This window comes from Benincasa hispida, chromosome 9 (genome assembly GCF_027475165.1).
Source record: "Benincasa hispida cultivar pf3 chromosome 9, pf3_genome.v1.1, whole genome shotgun sequence".
Lineage (NCBI taxonomy): Eukaryota > Viridiplantae > Streptophyta > Magnoliopsida > Cucurbitales > Cucurbitaceae > Benincasa > Benincasa hispida.
Window position 1 is genome coordinate 94,245,099 of NC_143486.1, and position 13,815 is coordinate 94,258,913.

Sequence of the window (13,815 nt, forward strand, 5' to 3'; positions counted from 1 at the left end):
CCACTAAAATTAGAATAACCACAAGTTATATAATTCTATATTTGCTAAATTAGCATAAGCTGCAGTTATAAATTTGATCAATAATTTAACAATTAGATCTATTTTGCACAAAAAGAAAATAACTAAATCTATATAAAAAAGAAAAAAGAAACAATTACTCCTTAAACTTACATACATTAAAAAGAAAAGTATAGTTACGGTCACACAGACAATCAAGATCGAGTTGGAATCTAAGCAAACAAAATTTGCAATAAAAACAAAGAAAAAGTCATTCTCAAACTCAACTTTCAAAAGGGAGGAAGGGATTCTTTGTGTTACTTAACAAAGAGGATAGAGTTGACAAACTGAATAAGAAAAATATTGCAAGAGACAAAAAAGAAGAAGAAGAAAAGAAAAGGAAAAAAAAAAAAAAAAAGGAACTTTATTCGGATTCATTCAAGTGTGTTTTATGAGGTTGGCAAGAGAGTGATGGGTTTGGGGATGCCATCTTAAAGCCTTTGTGGAAGCGGCGAACACACACTTTGATGTCAATTTTAGGTACCAGAGAATCCCATTTCTAAACTTCTCTTTTAACCAAACCCACTTTCCATATTCTACTTTCTTTTAACCCTAATTTTCTCCTCAACCTAAGTCTACACCAGCATAGCTCAACGGTTAAAAGTTTTGGTTTCTTAACTATGGGTCGGATGTTCAAGTTTATATCTCCATTTTAAAATTCTCTTTTTATGTTCTTATTAGGGATGTTTGTGGGTTAGGTTGAGTTGAAATACTTTTTAGGCTCAATACAATTTTTTGTGTTGTAAATTTTTTCAACTCAAATAACTTTCATTAAATAGTGAACCTAACCCAATTCAATCATGAAACATTTGAGTTGAATTGATTTAGGCTAGTCGTATCATTTATTTAGATGTTTGTTCTAAAAATGAGTAATATGTTGACATGTAAAAGTTGTATTTAATTATTTTCATATATTGAATTAAGATTAATGATTCATTTTCAATTTATATTATAAAAGTTTTCTTCCAAAAGTGTTAAAAAATATTTTTAGCCGTGGTTGGAGAATAAATTAACCAACGCAATCATGAAATAAATATATGTAGAAATATAATTATCATAAGTGAAACAACATACTCTTAAATTTAATAATAAATTTGGAATGGTTCGGATTATTTTAGGTGAACCCATGAACCAACTCAACTCATAAACTTTTCATTTATTTGAACCCAATTCAAATCATATGAATTAGATTGAATTGATCTGATTTTTGGGTCGTTGGATTTTTTTAACACCCCTGATTCTTACATGCATAGGTAAAATTATCTTGTTTTCTTCTTTTGATCGAGACATCAATTATGTATGAAAAAAAGGAGGAATGCTTAACCACTTGAATTTTGAAAGTATAGAAAGACATTTACTATTGTTTTGCAATAAAATAAATGTTAAAAATGAGGCTATAAGTGTATTATTTCTATTAAGATAACAAGTGCCTCTAGTCGTTAGAAGTTTTTTTTATTAATATCCTGTTGGATAATAAATTTATTTTTTTAAAATTAAGCCTATTTCATTCCCATTTCTTATCATCATTTACATCTTTCTTAAGGTTGAATTTTTAGTCAAATTCTAAAAACAAAAATAACTTTTTGGAAGCTACGTTTTTAATTTTTAAAATTTTGCTTGGATGTTGAAAAGTATGTTTGGAATACATTTTTAAGTGTGTAATTTAAAAAATAAGTTATTTTAGAAGAAGTTAGAGAGTTTGACAACCACTTAGAATAGCTTTTCAAGTGTATTTTAATCAATTTTTATCAAAAGTGTTTAAATAAAAATAAATTTTTTTAAAAACATTTTTTTCTTAAGTCAATCCAAACAGCCCCTAAACCATTAGTGAAAAGTAGATAACAAAAGAAGAAATTTGAAAGTAGAAGTAATGCCCATAGACTTAATTTTCAAAAACAAAAACAAAAAACAAAATTATTATCAACTAGGGTCTAAAATATTAATGCTACAACCAAAATAAGATAGTTATTCATGTCTGCATCAATTGAATTATTCTTAAATTATTCAAAGTAATAAATGTCAATTGATATAATAATAATAACATCCTCATAAAATCGATGATTTTCTAACTATAATTTTTTTACTTTTAAATTTCTAATTTTGAATTTGATTAAACATATGTGATTTTTTTAAATTTAGTTCACTAATACGTATAGATGAAGATTCGAATTTTTGATCAGATCAAAGTTATTATGCCAATGATTTCCAAATTGGCCTAAAGAAACTAGGGAGTAAATTTAAATTTACTCTTATAGAGTCACCAATAGTAAACTTAGCTACTATTACTTGAAAAGGTCATGAGTGGGGACACAAAATTGAACAGAAATCCCATGAATGCTATGTTGAAGTTCTGTTGAGAAGGAAAAAAAATGACTTCTTGCTGACAAGAAATTAAAGGAAGTTTGTAGAAAGAAAAAATCAGAGCCATGTGAATTCATAGTGCTCTGTCAAATCAGTAATTTTGTGACATAATATAACATAATGTGTAACTTATAGTCATTGTGGTACAATAACTAATAAATATCTTGTTGAGAGCAATTTAAGAAAATAAAATATTGTTAGATAATATAAAATATCATATATATTTAAATCGTATTTTTATCTATATATATTTTTTTTAAAATGTGGGTGCTATAGCCTATGTTGTACCAATGAAAGTTGTCACGTGACAATTAATTTTTTCGATAAAAAAATATTAAAAAATTATTTTTTGTGTGTTGAGAAAGAGAAAAAAACTTAGATGTATAGGTTGTATCTAAATATTGCTCAAATTGATTCATCAACTTTGTAGAAAAGGGATCGAATGTTTAGTTAATTTTGTTAATATTTTAAAATAAAAACATAACACAAGTTTATATGTTTTTGCTCATTTATCTAATCCAATAAACCCTTCACATAATTTACAAGTGTTTAATATTGTACATCATTAATAGGGATGGTTGCAAAAATAGTAATCGGACCCAAAATATTTGCAGATATAGCACAATGTAAAAAATTACAGATGTAACAAAATTTAGATTTTTTCTTCGAAGACTATTAGTGATAGACCATATCGCTGGTAGGAGTTTGTTATTAATATATTTTGCTATATTTACAATTCTTTAAAATGTTACTATACACTTAATTATTATTCTTAAAAGTATTTTCCAATGTAATAACCACGTGTCGTGTTTTAAAATAAATTTAGTTTTGAGACTGTTTTGAATATAACATAAGTGAGTTACGGTTAAAATTTGTAAAAGTTCCCATGAAAATAAAAGTAAAAACAAAATAAAAGGAAGAAAGAAAGAAAGAATCATTTTTTGCAAAGTATAGAAGGAGAAAAAAGCAAACCCCTAAAGAATGGAAAGCCACTTCATTCTAGCTAGGATGCTCAGAAGATGCAGAGTAAGGTAAAAAACAAAACAAAATTTATTTATTTATTTTTATTTATTTATTTTTTAAAATAAAACATTTGAGTTAACATTCCAAACCCAAAAACATAAAAGAAAATGTTGCTGTTGGGCTGTCCTTTGAGAATATGATATGTCCCTCTCAAACCTCCTTCCCCTTCCTTCATTATATGAACAAAAACTCTACAGCTTTTTTCTTTCCTTCTGCTCAGGTTTTTCACATCTTCAACTTCACTTTTAAATCGTCAAACTACGCACAACTCAACTAACATAAAATATATACTATCAACTTCGATTCTGAACTTCCAAAAACAAAAACTCATTTCACTCCTTCTTGACCAAAACTCCTAAATTTCATTACTTTGTTTCGAGAACTATCTTTTAAGAATTGTGATCGAATGATTTGTAAACGTTAACTTGGTCGTGTATATATGAACCAATGTTAACATATCTATAATATTAGTCAGAAAATCAACCATTAATTTGTTCTAAAGTATTGAAGAAAATGAAAACAAAATTATATTCAAGTTCAAACATGTTTTTAATGATTTTTAATTATTAAAAAAAATTGTCTTCAAAATGTTTTTTTGTTTTTTTCAAATAGTGCTATCATTAAATTACTATGAATCAGGGAAGCTGTACCACCCACCAGCCCTCCTGATCAAGTACGCAAATTTAAATCAGGGTACTGAAAAAGTTTAAATACACATATCAACCCCAATAATAATTATAATTTTCACCCATATATAAGGATGTAAATTTTATAAATTATATCCTTGTAAACTTTTGTTACATGTAGCAAATTTTTTAAATGGTAGGTTTTTGTAAAATTTAGAAACTATGTCAAATAAGAAGGGATTATGGTTGAATTCCCTATTATCAAACTTTGTTTTAGGGTTTTTAGAAGCAAAGTTATTAAAAACTAATTTGTCCCGACAATTATAATGAGAATTATGCAAGTAATTTGAGCTTGTTACTAACATAAAATGATTATAAAATCCTCCTTAGGACGTTCTGTCATTCACTGTTCCATCACCCAAACTGGCACTCACAAAGAAAAAAAACTGTGGTCCTCACCACTTTTTTCCTTTCCCACCTTTTTCCTTGCAATCTCATAGTCTTGATGTAACTTCTAAGTTCCTATATTTTTGCTCCCACCATTTCCACAAGCAGCATCAACACCACCACCATCGCTACCGAGCTGCCGGAGTTGGCAATGGAAGCAAAGAGCATTGAAGGGAAGCATAATTTCAAAGATAAGACGTGCAGGGAAGGCATGGTCGATGACGATTTAGAATACGAGACGGAGGAAGAGGTTGGCGGAGCTGGCCATGGTGGTAGCAATGCTTGCACTGCATTGGGTTATTTTGAGAATGAGAAAAAGAAACGAGGGGCAGCAGTTTCTGGCCGGGGAAGGTCCGGTGGATGCGTCTCTTCGCCGAGTTGCCAAGCGCACAACTGTGCAACAGATTTGAGTGAAGCAAAGAGGTATCACCGCCGCCACAAGGTCTGCGAGCTTCACTCAAAGGCAGCGGTCGTCATGGTTGCGGGAATTCGCCAGCGTTTCTGTCAGCAATGCAGCAGGTATTTGACCCTCCTTAACAATATCAAGGATAACTTCTATTAACATTCTTTCCTCTTTCTGTTTAGCAATGGTAACATGTTTGTTGTTGGTGAGTGATGATCAGGTTCCATGAGTTAACAGAATTTGATGAAGCAAAAAGGAGCTGTCGGCGTAGGCTGGCAGGACACAACGAACGTCGCCGGAAGAGCTCGGCAGAATGCCAAGGGGAAAGCACGAGCCGCAAAGGATCAACCCCGCAGTCGAAGGAAAGCCATTGCAGGCAGCTGGTGGAAGATCAAAGAAGCAGAATTCAGATAGCTCCTCCAGGAAGTTCTGGCTATAAACACCTGCATATCAGATAAAAGGAGACTAAACTAGCTACGAATCTTTGCTCTCTCTCTTCTGTCACTAGGAAATGAAAGACATCCACAAAATGCCACGTTTTCCTTGAAGTTGGCTCAACATCTCAGTTTGGTGCTTTGTTTTTTTCTGTCTTAATTTTTAAATAATGTGGACTGGTTTGTTCTTGTTTTGTGGTCCCTTGTCTATGTACTAAAATATTTCATCCTCTGGCTGTAAAATCTAATATACAAAGCTTTATTTTTAAGGGACTTCAAAACCCTTAATTGAGAAAGGGACTAAAATGAACAGATTTGTGGTAGATCATCAAACTGAAGTTCAGAAGATTTAACATCAATGGCAGAGAAGCATTTGATACAGCCACACAGGAATATATATAAGTTAATGTTTCGACTAAAATCCACAACTATATTTATTTGGATTCCCGATACATCAAAGAGAGAACAAGGGAGCTTTGGAACTAGTTCTTTATGTCCTTCCATTTTTCAGTTGTTGGGACACAACTAGAAATCCATGATGAACTCAGTGAAATCTCACAACTATACAAGAGATATCATCTTTGCTCTTCCTCTTGAGCGCCTCCTCTGTCAGGTGTTTGGCAGCTGCATGGGCATCTTTTATATGCCTGATCGACTCTACGGCGTCTTCATTTGTCATAACCTGAAATCGCATATTAAACTTCTAATCGGATAAAGCTTGGGAAAGAAGAAAAAATGATATTTCCCAGTCTCAGTGTAGTTAAAGATATCAGAAGAACTAGCAAGTCAGTCTGCTATGCTAGTGTTCCATAAATATTTTCATAAGATCCACACCAACCTTCCACAATCCATCACTTGCCAAGATAACAAATTCAGTCTCGTCGTCTATCGTCTCCACAACCACATAAGGCTCTGAACTCAAATGTTTCTTTAAGCTCCTATCACCAAATGCCCTTGCCACCGCTAACTGCCCATCAACACGTGGAACATCTCCTGGATTTGTTCAGAATATGGATGTTGTCATTTTAATGGATAAAGAGATTTTAGAACTATCCAATACAATTTTCAAAAACCACAGCAATACTAGTGAGCATTTTTGCTAAATGAATTTGGGAACGAATGAGCAAAGTTTAACCTGTATCAGCTTAAGATCCTTCACTTCAAACTTACCGGGAAAGTTTGATACAAAACCACCTCTGTCCTCGATGCTTTTTCTTTCAGTGCTCGGCTCATGATCAATTGATAATTGTCTGGCCTTTCCGTTACAACAGATAACGGCACGGGAGTCCCCCACATTCCCCACTACTAGTGTCTTACAGTCAATCAATATGGCCGTGACAGCAGTTGAACCCCCATGACTAAAGTCAACAGCTTTTTCTAAAATGTAAGCATCTGTTTCCTCGTATGCTTTTCTGACTGCATTCTTTGGATCGGTCCAGAAATCAGGCTGTTTGGGCATACAATAAGATTAATTAATTAATTAATTAATTAACAAAACTATATCAACAATATTCATAACGGATAAAAGCAGGGAAATACTGTCAAAAGGGGAAGAAAGAACAAGCCATTGCACCTCATTTATTATATTAGAAAATAAATGTGACTGCAAATAATCAGGAATAGTATTGCTCAAATGGCCATCAAAGATAGCAAATAAACCAAGCTCATGATGATCAACTTGCTTAAACTCTGCAACCAGATAATCTTCCATTGCATGATTTGATTTCCCTTCCACCAAGTGAAAACCATGTGTGACATGCTTGGACATCTTGCTCTTTCCTTTTCCTGAGTCTGGATCCGACGAACACAACCCAACTTTTTCCTGAAACAAACAAATTTACATTCTGTTCATTATACAAGGCTCGAAAACTAAAAAAATGTCTCATAATCAGTTCATATGAAGAGACAGATTGATTTAAAAATGGTCAATGTCCATTGTTATCATGTTACCTTCGTCAATATTTCTAATGGAAACAAATTAAAGTTCAATTTACACTCTATAACATTTAAAATGGAAGGATTACATATACAAGAATTTAGAATTCAAAATTTTGTGACTATTGAAAATTTGTTGCTCTGCCCTAGCTACAATCAAGAAAGTTTTTTCGTTTTCTTAATATCTATGAGTATCCGAACCAGCTTACATGCACCGTGTCACAATCGCTCTTTCGGAAGCTTCTCTTAGCGATTGTGCGGCACTTGTTCCCGCTCACGAACAAGCCAGCCAACTCGAATACGGACTGCCGATGGCACACCAAGTGCCTCTTGCAACCTCCACCCCCGTTTTTAGGGAAAATGGTTTTAGAAAACGGGTTTAGAGAAAAGGTTTTCGTAAGAAGATTTGAGAGTGTGTATAAAGAAGGAAAGATTGTAGTAGACTAGAAAGCAATAAGCAACAACAACGGCTTTATAGAGTACTACTCCGGGTATGAGGAAGTGATGGTTAGTCTTATCCCCATATAGTGCATTCTGAACAAAAAGCCAACTGGCGCCCTTGCATATGCAAAAGGGCGAGTGGTCACTTACAATGAAAATGTAAAGAAAGCAAGCTAACTAAACTAATACAATACAGGATATGAAAGTATGCTAGAAGGGGGTTGGATTGGGCATGCGGCCATGGGCAACAGGCCCTGGACAAGCATGACCGTTACATTCTCCCCCACTTAATTGGTTGACGTCCCCGTCAACCGACCTTGTTCAAAACCTGCGATGGTCGGAGCTGCATTCTTCAAGTCTTCGGCCTGCTCCCAACTGATCTCTTCGTCGGGGAGATCCTTCCATTTCACTAAGAACTCTGTCAGTTCTCGTCTGGGTCTTCCACTACGGCGCGTCCGTTTACCCAGGATTTGTGCAACTTCTTTCTCAGCAGAGCTCTTCATCGTGACCGGTGGGCGCCTTAGCACGTTTCGCTGTTCATCCTCGGGATCGGGATGATAGGGCTTCAGGAGACTCACATGGATGACAGGATGAATCTTCATCCATGAGGGTAACTGAACCCTATATGAGGTTCTCCCGACCTTCTCAATTACCTCCACTGGACCTTCATATTTCCTTACTAGCCGTTGGTCTCTCTGGCCTCGGAAACGAAACTGTTCCGGTCGTAGCTTGATCAGGACCTTGTCCCCAGCTTGAAACTCAAGGGCCCTCCGCTTCTTACCAGCCCACTTCTTCATCCTCCTCGATGCTCTTTCTAGGTAGGCGCGAGCTATCTCAGAGGTTTTGCTCCACTCTTTAGTGAAGTTATGTGCCTGAGGACTTTGGCCTGCATAAGGGTGGTCCACCAAGTGTGGCCTGGGTGGCTGCCTGCCGCACACTTCGAAGGGCGTTTTTCCGGTCGCGGAACTCTGCTGGCTATTGAAGCTGAACTGAGCCATACCTAACAACTCGTCTGACTGTTTCCGACGCTCAGCCAATTCTGGCGGGACCATCCGATATGCATTTTTGGCAGGCGGCTTTGCCCCTGGCAACAACTCAATCTCATGGTCAATCCTCCTTCGTGGGGGTAAGGACTTGGGCAGGCTTTTCGGCACGACGTCCCGATCCTCTTCCAAGACAAATAGGACGCCTTGGGGGATCTCCTCTTCAATGGACTCAACCGATTCTATCGAGATGGCCATGAACGTGGGTTCGTCGTGGGCCAGGTCCCTCTTCAATTGGAGGGCTGAGATCATTCTCACCCCATTTGGCCGCTTGATACTGGCTTGGACTACGGTCGGTGAAGATCCGGTAATGACTAAGCATTTGGCGAGGGGCACTGGTATGACTTTATGTTCAAGTAGGAATTCCATCCCCAGTACCACATCGAAATCATCCATCTTGACAATCACGAAGTCAACGAAGCCCTTCCAGTCTCCTAACTTTACCGGGGTTCTCTTCGCTATCCCCGTAATCGGTAGGGCTGCGGAATTCACAGCTTTCATCCTCCCTGCATCTCTTTCCCAATTCAAGTTTAGGCGGCGAGCTTCCGTCTCAGCCATGAAGTTATGGGTAGCCCCAGAGTCAACCATAGTGGTTTTGGCCGATCTTTGGTTGACCCAAGCGTCCACATACATGAGACCTTTCTCTAGTGGCTCCGTCGCCTTTCCCATATTCTTCTGGAGTGCAGATAGGAATTTCAATGCCCCCATCATGGGATTCTCAATTTCTGCCGCTGGCTCGGTTACCGTCTCCTCTAGTTCAGCCTCGTCTTCGGAGGTAGTGGCTAATGTGGCTTGAAAAGCACTGAACGCAGTTTGATTTGGACACTCGCGCGCCCTGTGTGGCCCTCTACATATGAAACAAGACAGAGGGCGATTGTAATTGTTATGCTGTTGTGGCGGCCCCCGCCAATTGTGTCCCGATCTCATTTGGGATGGATTTATGGTCCCCCCCCTGTGTTCTTGTCTCCTCCCTCAGGTCTGGGAAGACTAGAACGGCTATTTCTGTTTCCCCCATTTGGGGAAGTTGATTGCTTCCTCACATCTTGTGAGTCAGTGCTAAGGTCGTATAGCCGTTCAGCTGCCGCATAGGCAGAGGGGAGATCCTGTACCCTCTGTTCATATAGTTTTGATTTCGCCCACGGTTTCAGCCCCTCCACAAAGCAAAAGACCTTGTCTTTTTCAGACATATCCCGTATGTCCAACATGAGTCCTACAAACTGTTTTACGTAGTCCCTGATGTTACCTGTTTGCTTTAGCTCTCGGAGTTTTCGTCGAGCCAAGATCTCGACATTTTCAGGGAAGAACTGCGGACGAAGTTCTTGTTTCAATCTATCCCAAGTATCAATCGTACAACGTCCTTCCTATATGTCTGTAAATCGTGATCTCCACCACAGTTTCGCATCTTCAATTAGATGCATCGTTGCTATTGTGACTTTCGACTCTTCAGTCACTGTGTTCGTCGCCTTGAAGTATTGCTCAAGGTCGAAGATAAAATTTTCCAGGGCTTTCGCTTCTCGCACCCCACAGAAGGGTTTCGGTTCTGGGATTTTTATTCGACTCACTGCCATGGCTCCCCCAGGTGGGGCTTGGTTCCCGACCGCTCGAATGGTGAGATTCACCCTAGCACTCACATCCGCTATCTCGGCTCTGACGACATCCAGGGCCGATCGAAAGTCTTCAGATAAATCGGTTACCATCTGAAGTATTGCTTTTTGGGAGCTGTCCAGCTCTTCGACACGCTCCTCTATGTGGGCAACAGAGCCCGAGGAGCTATCGCCTCGTTCAAAGTTGCCGGACCGTACTGTTTTGGTCTCGAGGGTCTCTACCCTCATCATCAATTCTCTGACGGGTAATCCGTCTAGGCGGCCTACCACCGCATCAATTCCATCGGCTTTCTCGGCAACTTCTTGTAGCCGAGTCTCAAGGAAACGAACATTATCCGGGACCTCTCTTAGGTAGAGCATTTGTTCTTCCATCTCTACCAATCTGTCCACATGGGACTTGTTTAGGTTCTTCGTCGCCGACATGATCACTGATCTTCCCTCTTTAAGCCAACTTGGCTCTGATACCAACTATCACAATCGCTCTTTCGGAAGCTTCTCTTAGCGATTGTGCGGCACTTGTTCCCGCTCACGAACAAACCAGCCAACTCGAATACGGACTGCCGATGGCACACCGAGTGCTTCTTGCAACCTCCACCCCCGTTTTTAGGGAAAATGGTTTTAGAAAACGGGTTTAGAGAAAAGGTTTTCGTAAGAAGATTTGAGAGTGTGTATAAAGAAGGAAAGATTGTAGTAGACTAGAAAGCAATAAGCAACAACAACGGCTTTATAGAGTACTACTCCGGGTATGAGAAAGTGATGGTTAGTCTTATCCCCATATAGTGCATTCTGAACAAAAAGCCAACTGGCGCCCTTGCATATGCAAAAGTGCGAGTAGTCACTTACAATGAAAATGTAAAGAAAGCAAGCCAACTAAACTAATACAATACAGGATATGAAAGTATGCTAGAAGGAGGTTGGATTGGGCATGCGGCCATGGGCAACAGGTCCTGGACAAGCATGACCGTTACACACCGCAACTAATCTCACAGGACAACTTGTCTGACCTTACAATATTTGGACGTCAAGGCAATCGAGAAAGATAGTTCAAAACATGCAACTAATTTGTGGAATGATCTTTCTACAACTTTTTCTTTGAAACAACTACAATTTTTACTGCTTGCTACCAAATAAGATCACAGTCCATCCAACTTACACCAATGACGAGTAAGGTATAAATCCTTAATTTAGAACCTATCTATCAGGTCAAGATTTCTCTATTTTTTGGTCTTAAAAGCTTTCTGGTGCAAAGCAAATTCAATTAAACTGCAAGAAAAACAGTTTATTCACCATTTTCCTGCCTCGGATGGCCCCTATTTAGAGGCCACTTGAAATTTGGCCTCACTTTTACAAATAAATGAAATTTGACCTTTTGTTGATGTCATCATGATGTGAGTTTACCACTTTTAACCCTTCATTCTTTTTCCTTCTTCCTCCTTCCTCCTCTTTTTTGCAACACTTTTTCATTTTTCCTGCTTTTCTTCTTCTTCTTTTTATCCTTTTTTTTCATTTCTGGATTTCTTTCATTTACGCCGCCCTCGAGGTGATTTCCCTTTTTTCTTCTCCCCTGATTTCTATTTATGTTGTCCTCTTTTTTTTTTCATTTTTCTCTCTTTATTCGTCGTTCTGAAGTTTTTTTCCCGAAAGAAAAAGTTAGAGGTGTGTTTGATGGAGAACAAGACGAAGGAGCGGAGAGCGGAGCAAAGAACGGGAGTGAAGAGTGGGGAGCAGAACGAAGAGCAGGGAGCGAGAAAATGAGCCGAAGAATCTAAATAAATGAAAAGAAAAATTGAAGAAAAAATTACAGATGTGTCTTATGAGAATCAAGATGAAGGAGCAAGAAGCGAGAAAAAGAGACGAAGAATCTAAACAAATGAAAAGAAAAATTGAAGAAAAAATTGCAGAAGTGTCTTATAAGATCAAGATGAAGGAGCGAGAAGTGAAATAGTGGAGCTAGAAACAGGCCCACGTATGCGTTTTGAGGTCAAATGGTGCTTTCACATGTGGATGAGGTCAACAAAAAATCAAATTTCGAGCCAAATTTCGAACGTTTTTTAGAGTGAGGCCAAATTTCGAGTCGGCCTGAATAGGGGTCATCCGTACAAATTCCCCTCCAGAGGCACAGATCAATGCCAAAGATTTCAATCCCACAAAAATAATGAGCCATGGTATACTTAATAAGTCAAAATGAAAGAAGGAAATCCCGTCACTACAAACTGCTCTCTTAACCCAAGGAAAGTCTCCTTTCAAAAGCAAGCAAAACTATATTATCAATGGTAGGCGGACCTTCGCCTTCCCCTCTTAAACTACAAAGAAGAAACAAACTTGGATGTCCAGAAACCTGAAGCCATGGGGGGAAATTTCTACTTATATTAATCGAGGTGGAAGCATTTTAACTAAATTAACTTTGTAGAAATACAGGGGAAGGGAAAAAATACAACACCAGTTTGGAAAAGTCAGAGATGGTCCACTAATTCATTGTGGGTAATGCAGAATACAATGTAAAGACCTTGGATACAAGCAAGCACAGAAGAGGAACGCAAATTCCAAGGAGATTTCAAGAGTAAAAAATAACAACAACAAAAAACAACAAGAATTCGAACGAAACAGAAAACCAGATGAAACCCAAATCTCAAAATGGGCATACAGCAAAGAATCAAGCGAAAAGTGAGAGACCCATTTGAGAAACAACAATAACATACCTTCATCTTGTGGAGAATCTCTTTCCCAGTCATGGGTTTGTTGGAATCTGAATGAAGGAGTGGAAAATTGGAGAAATGAGAGAGGTAATGAAAGGAGGGACGAAGAAGTGCGGTGTATTGTTATTATAGAAGAAGGAGGGAAGAATGGGTGTGGGGGAATGAATCGTCAACGCCACAAGACGAAGGCCGCGTTTTGTGCAATCCCGAAGAGGACGTGTTGGATCGAACGAACACTTTCTCTTTTGCTTTTCTTCTACTTTCCTCCAAATTTAATCTCTCTCCCTCTTTCCTTTTTCGTCGTATTCTTTTCTCAATCTCAACATCCATTCTTATTTTGACGGTGAGAATGTATAGATTGACGATTGGAATCGCAATATGAACTTTTGGAAGACCATCTTTCTAAAGAAATTCATCGTGGTTGATGCATAATACAAAAGAGAAAAGTTACTTCCATCTTTCTAATCTTCGAATAAACCCAAACCGATTAGTTTCTTTAGGTTTTTTTGTCCGCCTAATCATCGGTGTATCTTAAGATGCAATCATCTATATTTTCTCTATCACTCCTATAAAAAAAAAAATAATTAAAATATTTTTAAAATAAAAAAAAAATTTGTCAATAGGACAAATTTACCACATGAGATGCATGAAAATAGGTGTTATCGAGATACACCTAACACACGAGTTTAGATATGTTTCTATTACCCACTATTATATAAAAAAAAATAATATAATTGAGTAGTAA

The 13,815-nt window shown here is 37.6% G+C and overlaps 2 protein-coding genes across 2 annotated transcripts; one reads left to right on the forward strand and one right to left on the reverse strand.

Annotated features, from left to right (window-relative positions):
* The first annotated feature begins 3,654 nt into the window (after positions 1-3,654).
* On the forward strand, positions 3,655-5,657 carry LOC120086220 (squamosa promoter-binding-like protein 4). Its single transcript, XM_039042759.2, has 2 exons — positions 3,655-5,033; positions 5,138-5,657. Exons 1-2 carry the CDS (start codon positions 4,666-4,668, stop codon positions 5,373-5,375), a joined length of 606 nt encoding a protein of 201 aa, XP_038898687.1. The 5' UTR covers positions 3,655-4,665; the 3' UTR covers positions 5,376-5,657.
* Positions 5,658-5,672: 15 nt separating this feature from the next.
* LOC120086219 (putative protein phosphatase 2C 39) lies at positions 5,673-13,593 on the reverse strand. The gene is made up of 5 exons (XM_039042758.2): positions 13,074-13,593; positions 6,925-7,173; positions 6,522-6,798; positions 6,190-6,344; positions 5,673-6,033 (listed from the first exon to the last, which is right to left on the reverse strand). The coding sequence occupies exons 1-5, from the start codon at positions 13,104-13,106 to the stop codon at positions 5,896-5,898; spliced, it is 852 nt and encodes a 283-aa protein (XP_038898686.1). The 5' UTR covers positions 13,107-13,593; the 3' UTR covers positions 5,673-5,895.
* Between the last annotated feature and the right edge of the window lie 222 nt (positions 13,594-13,815).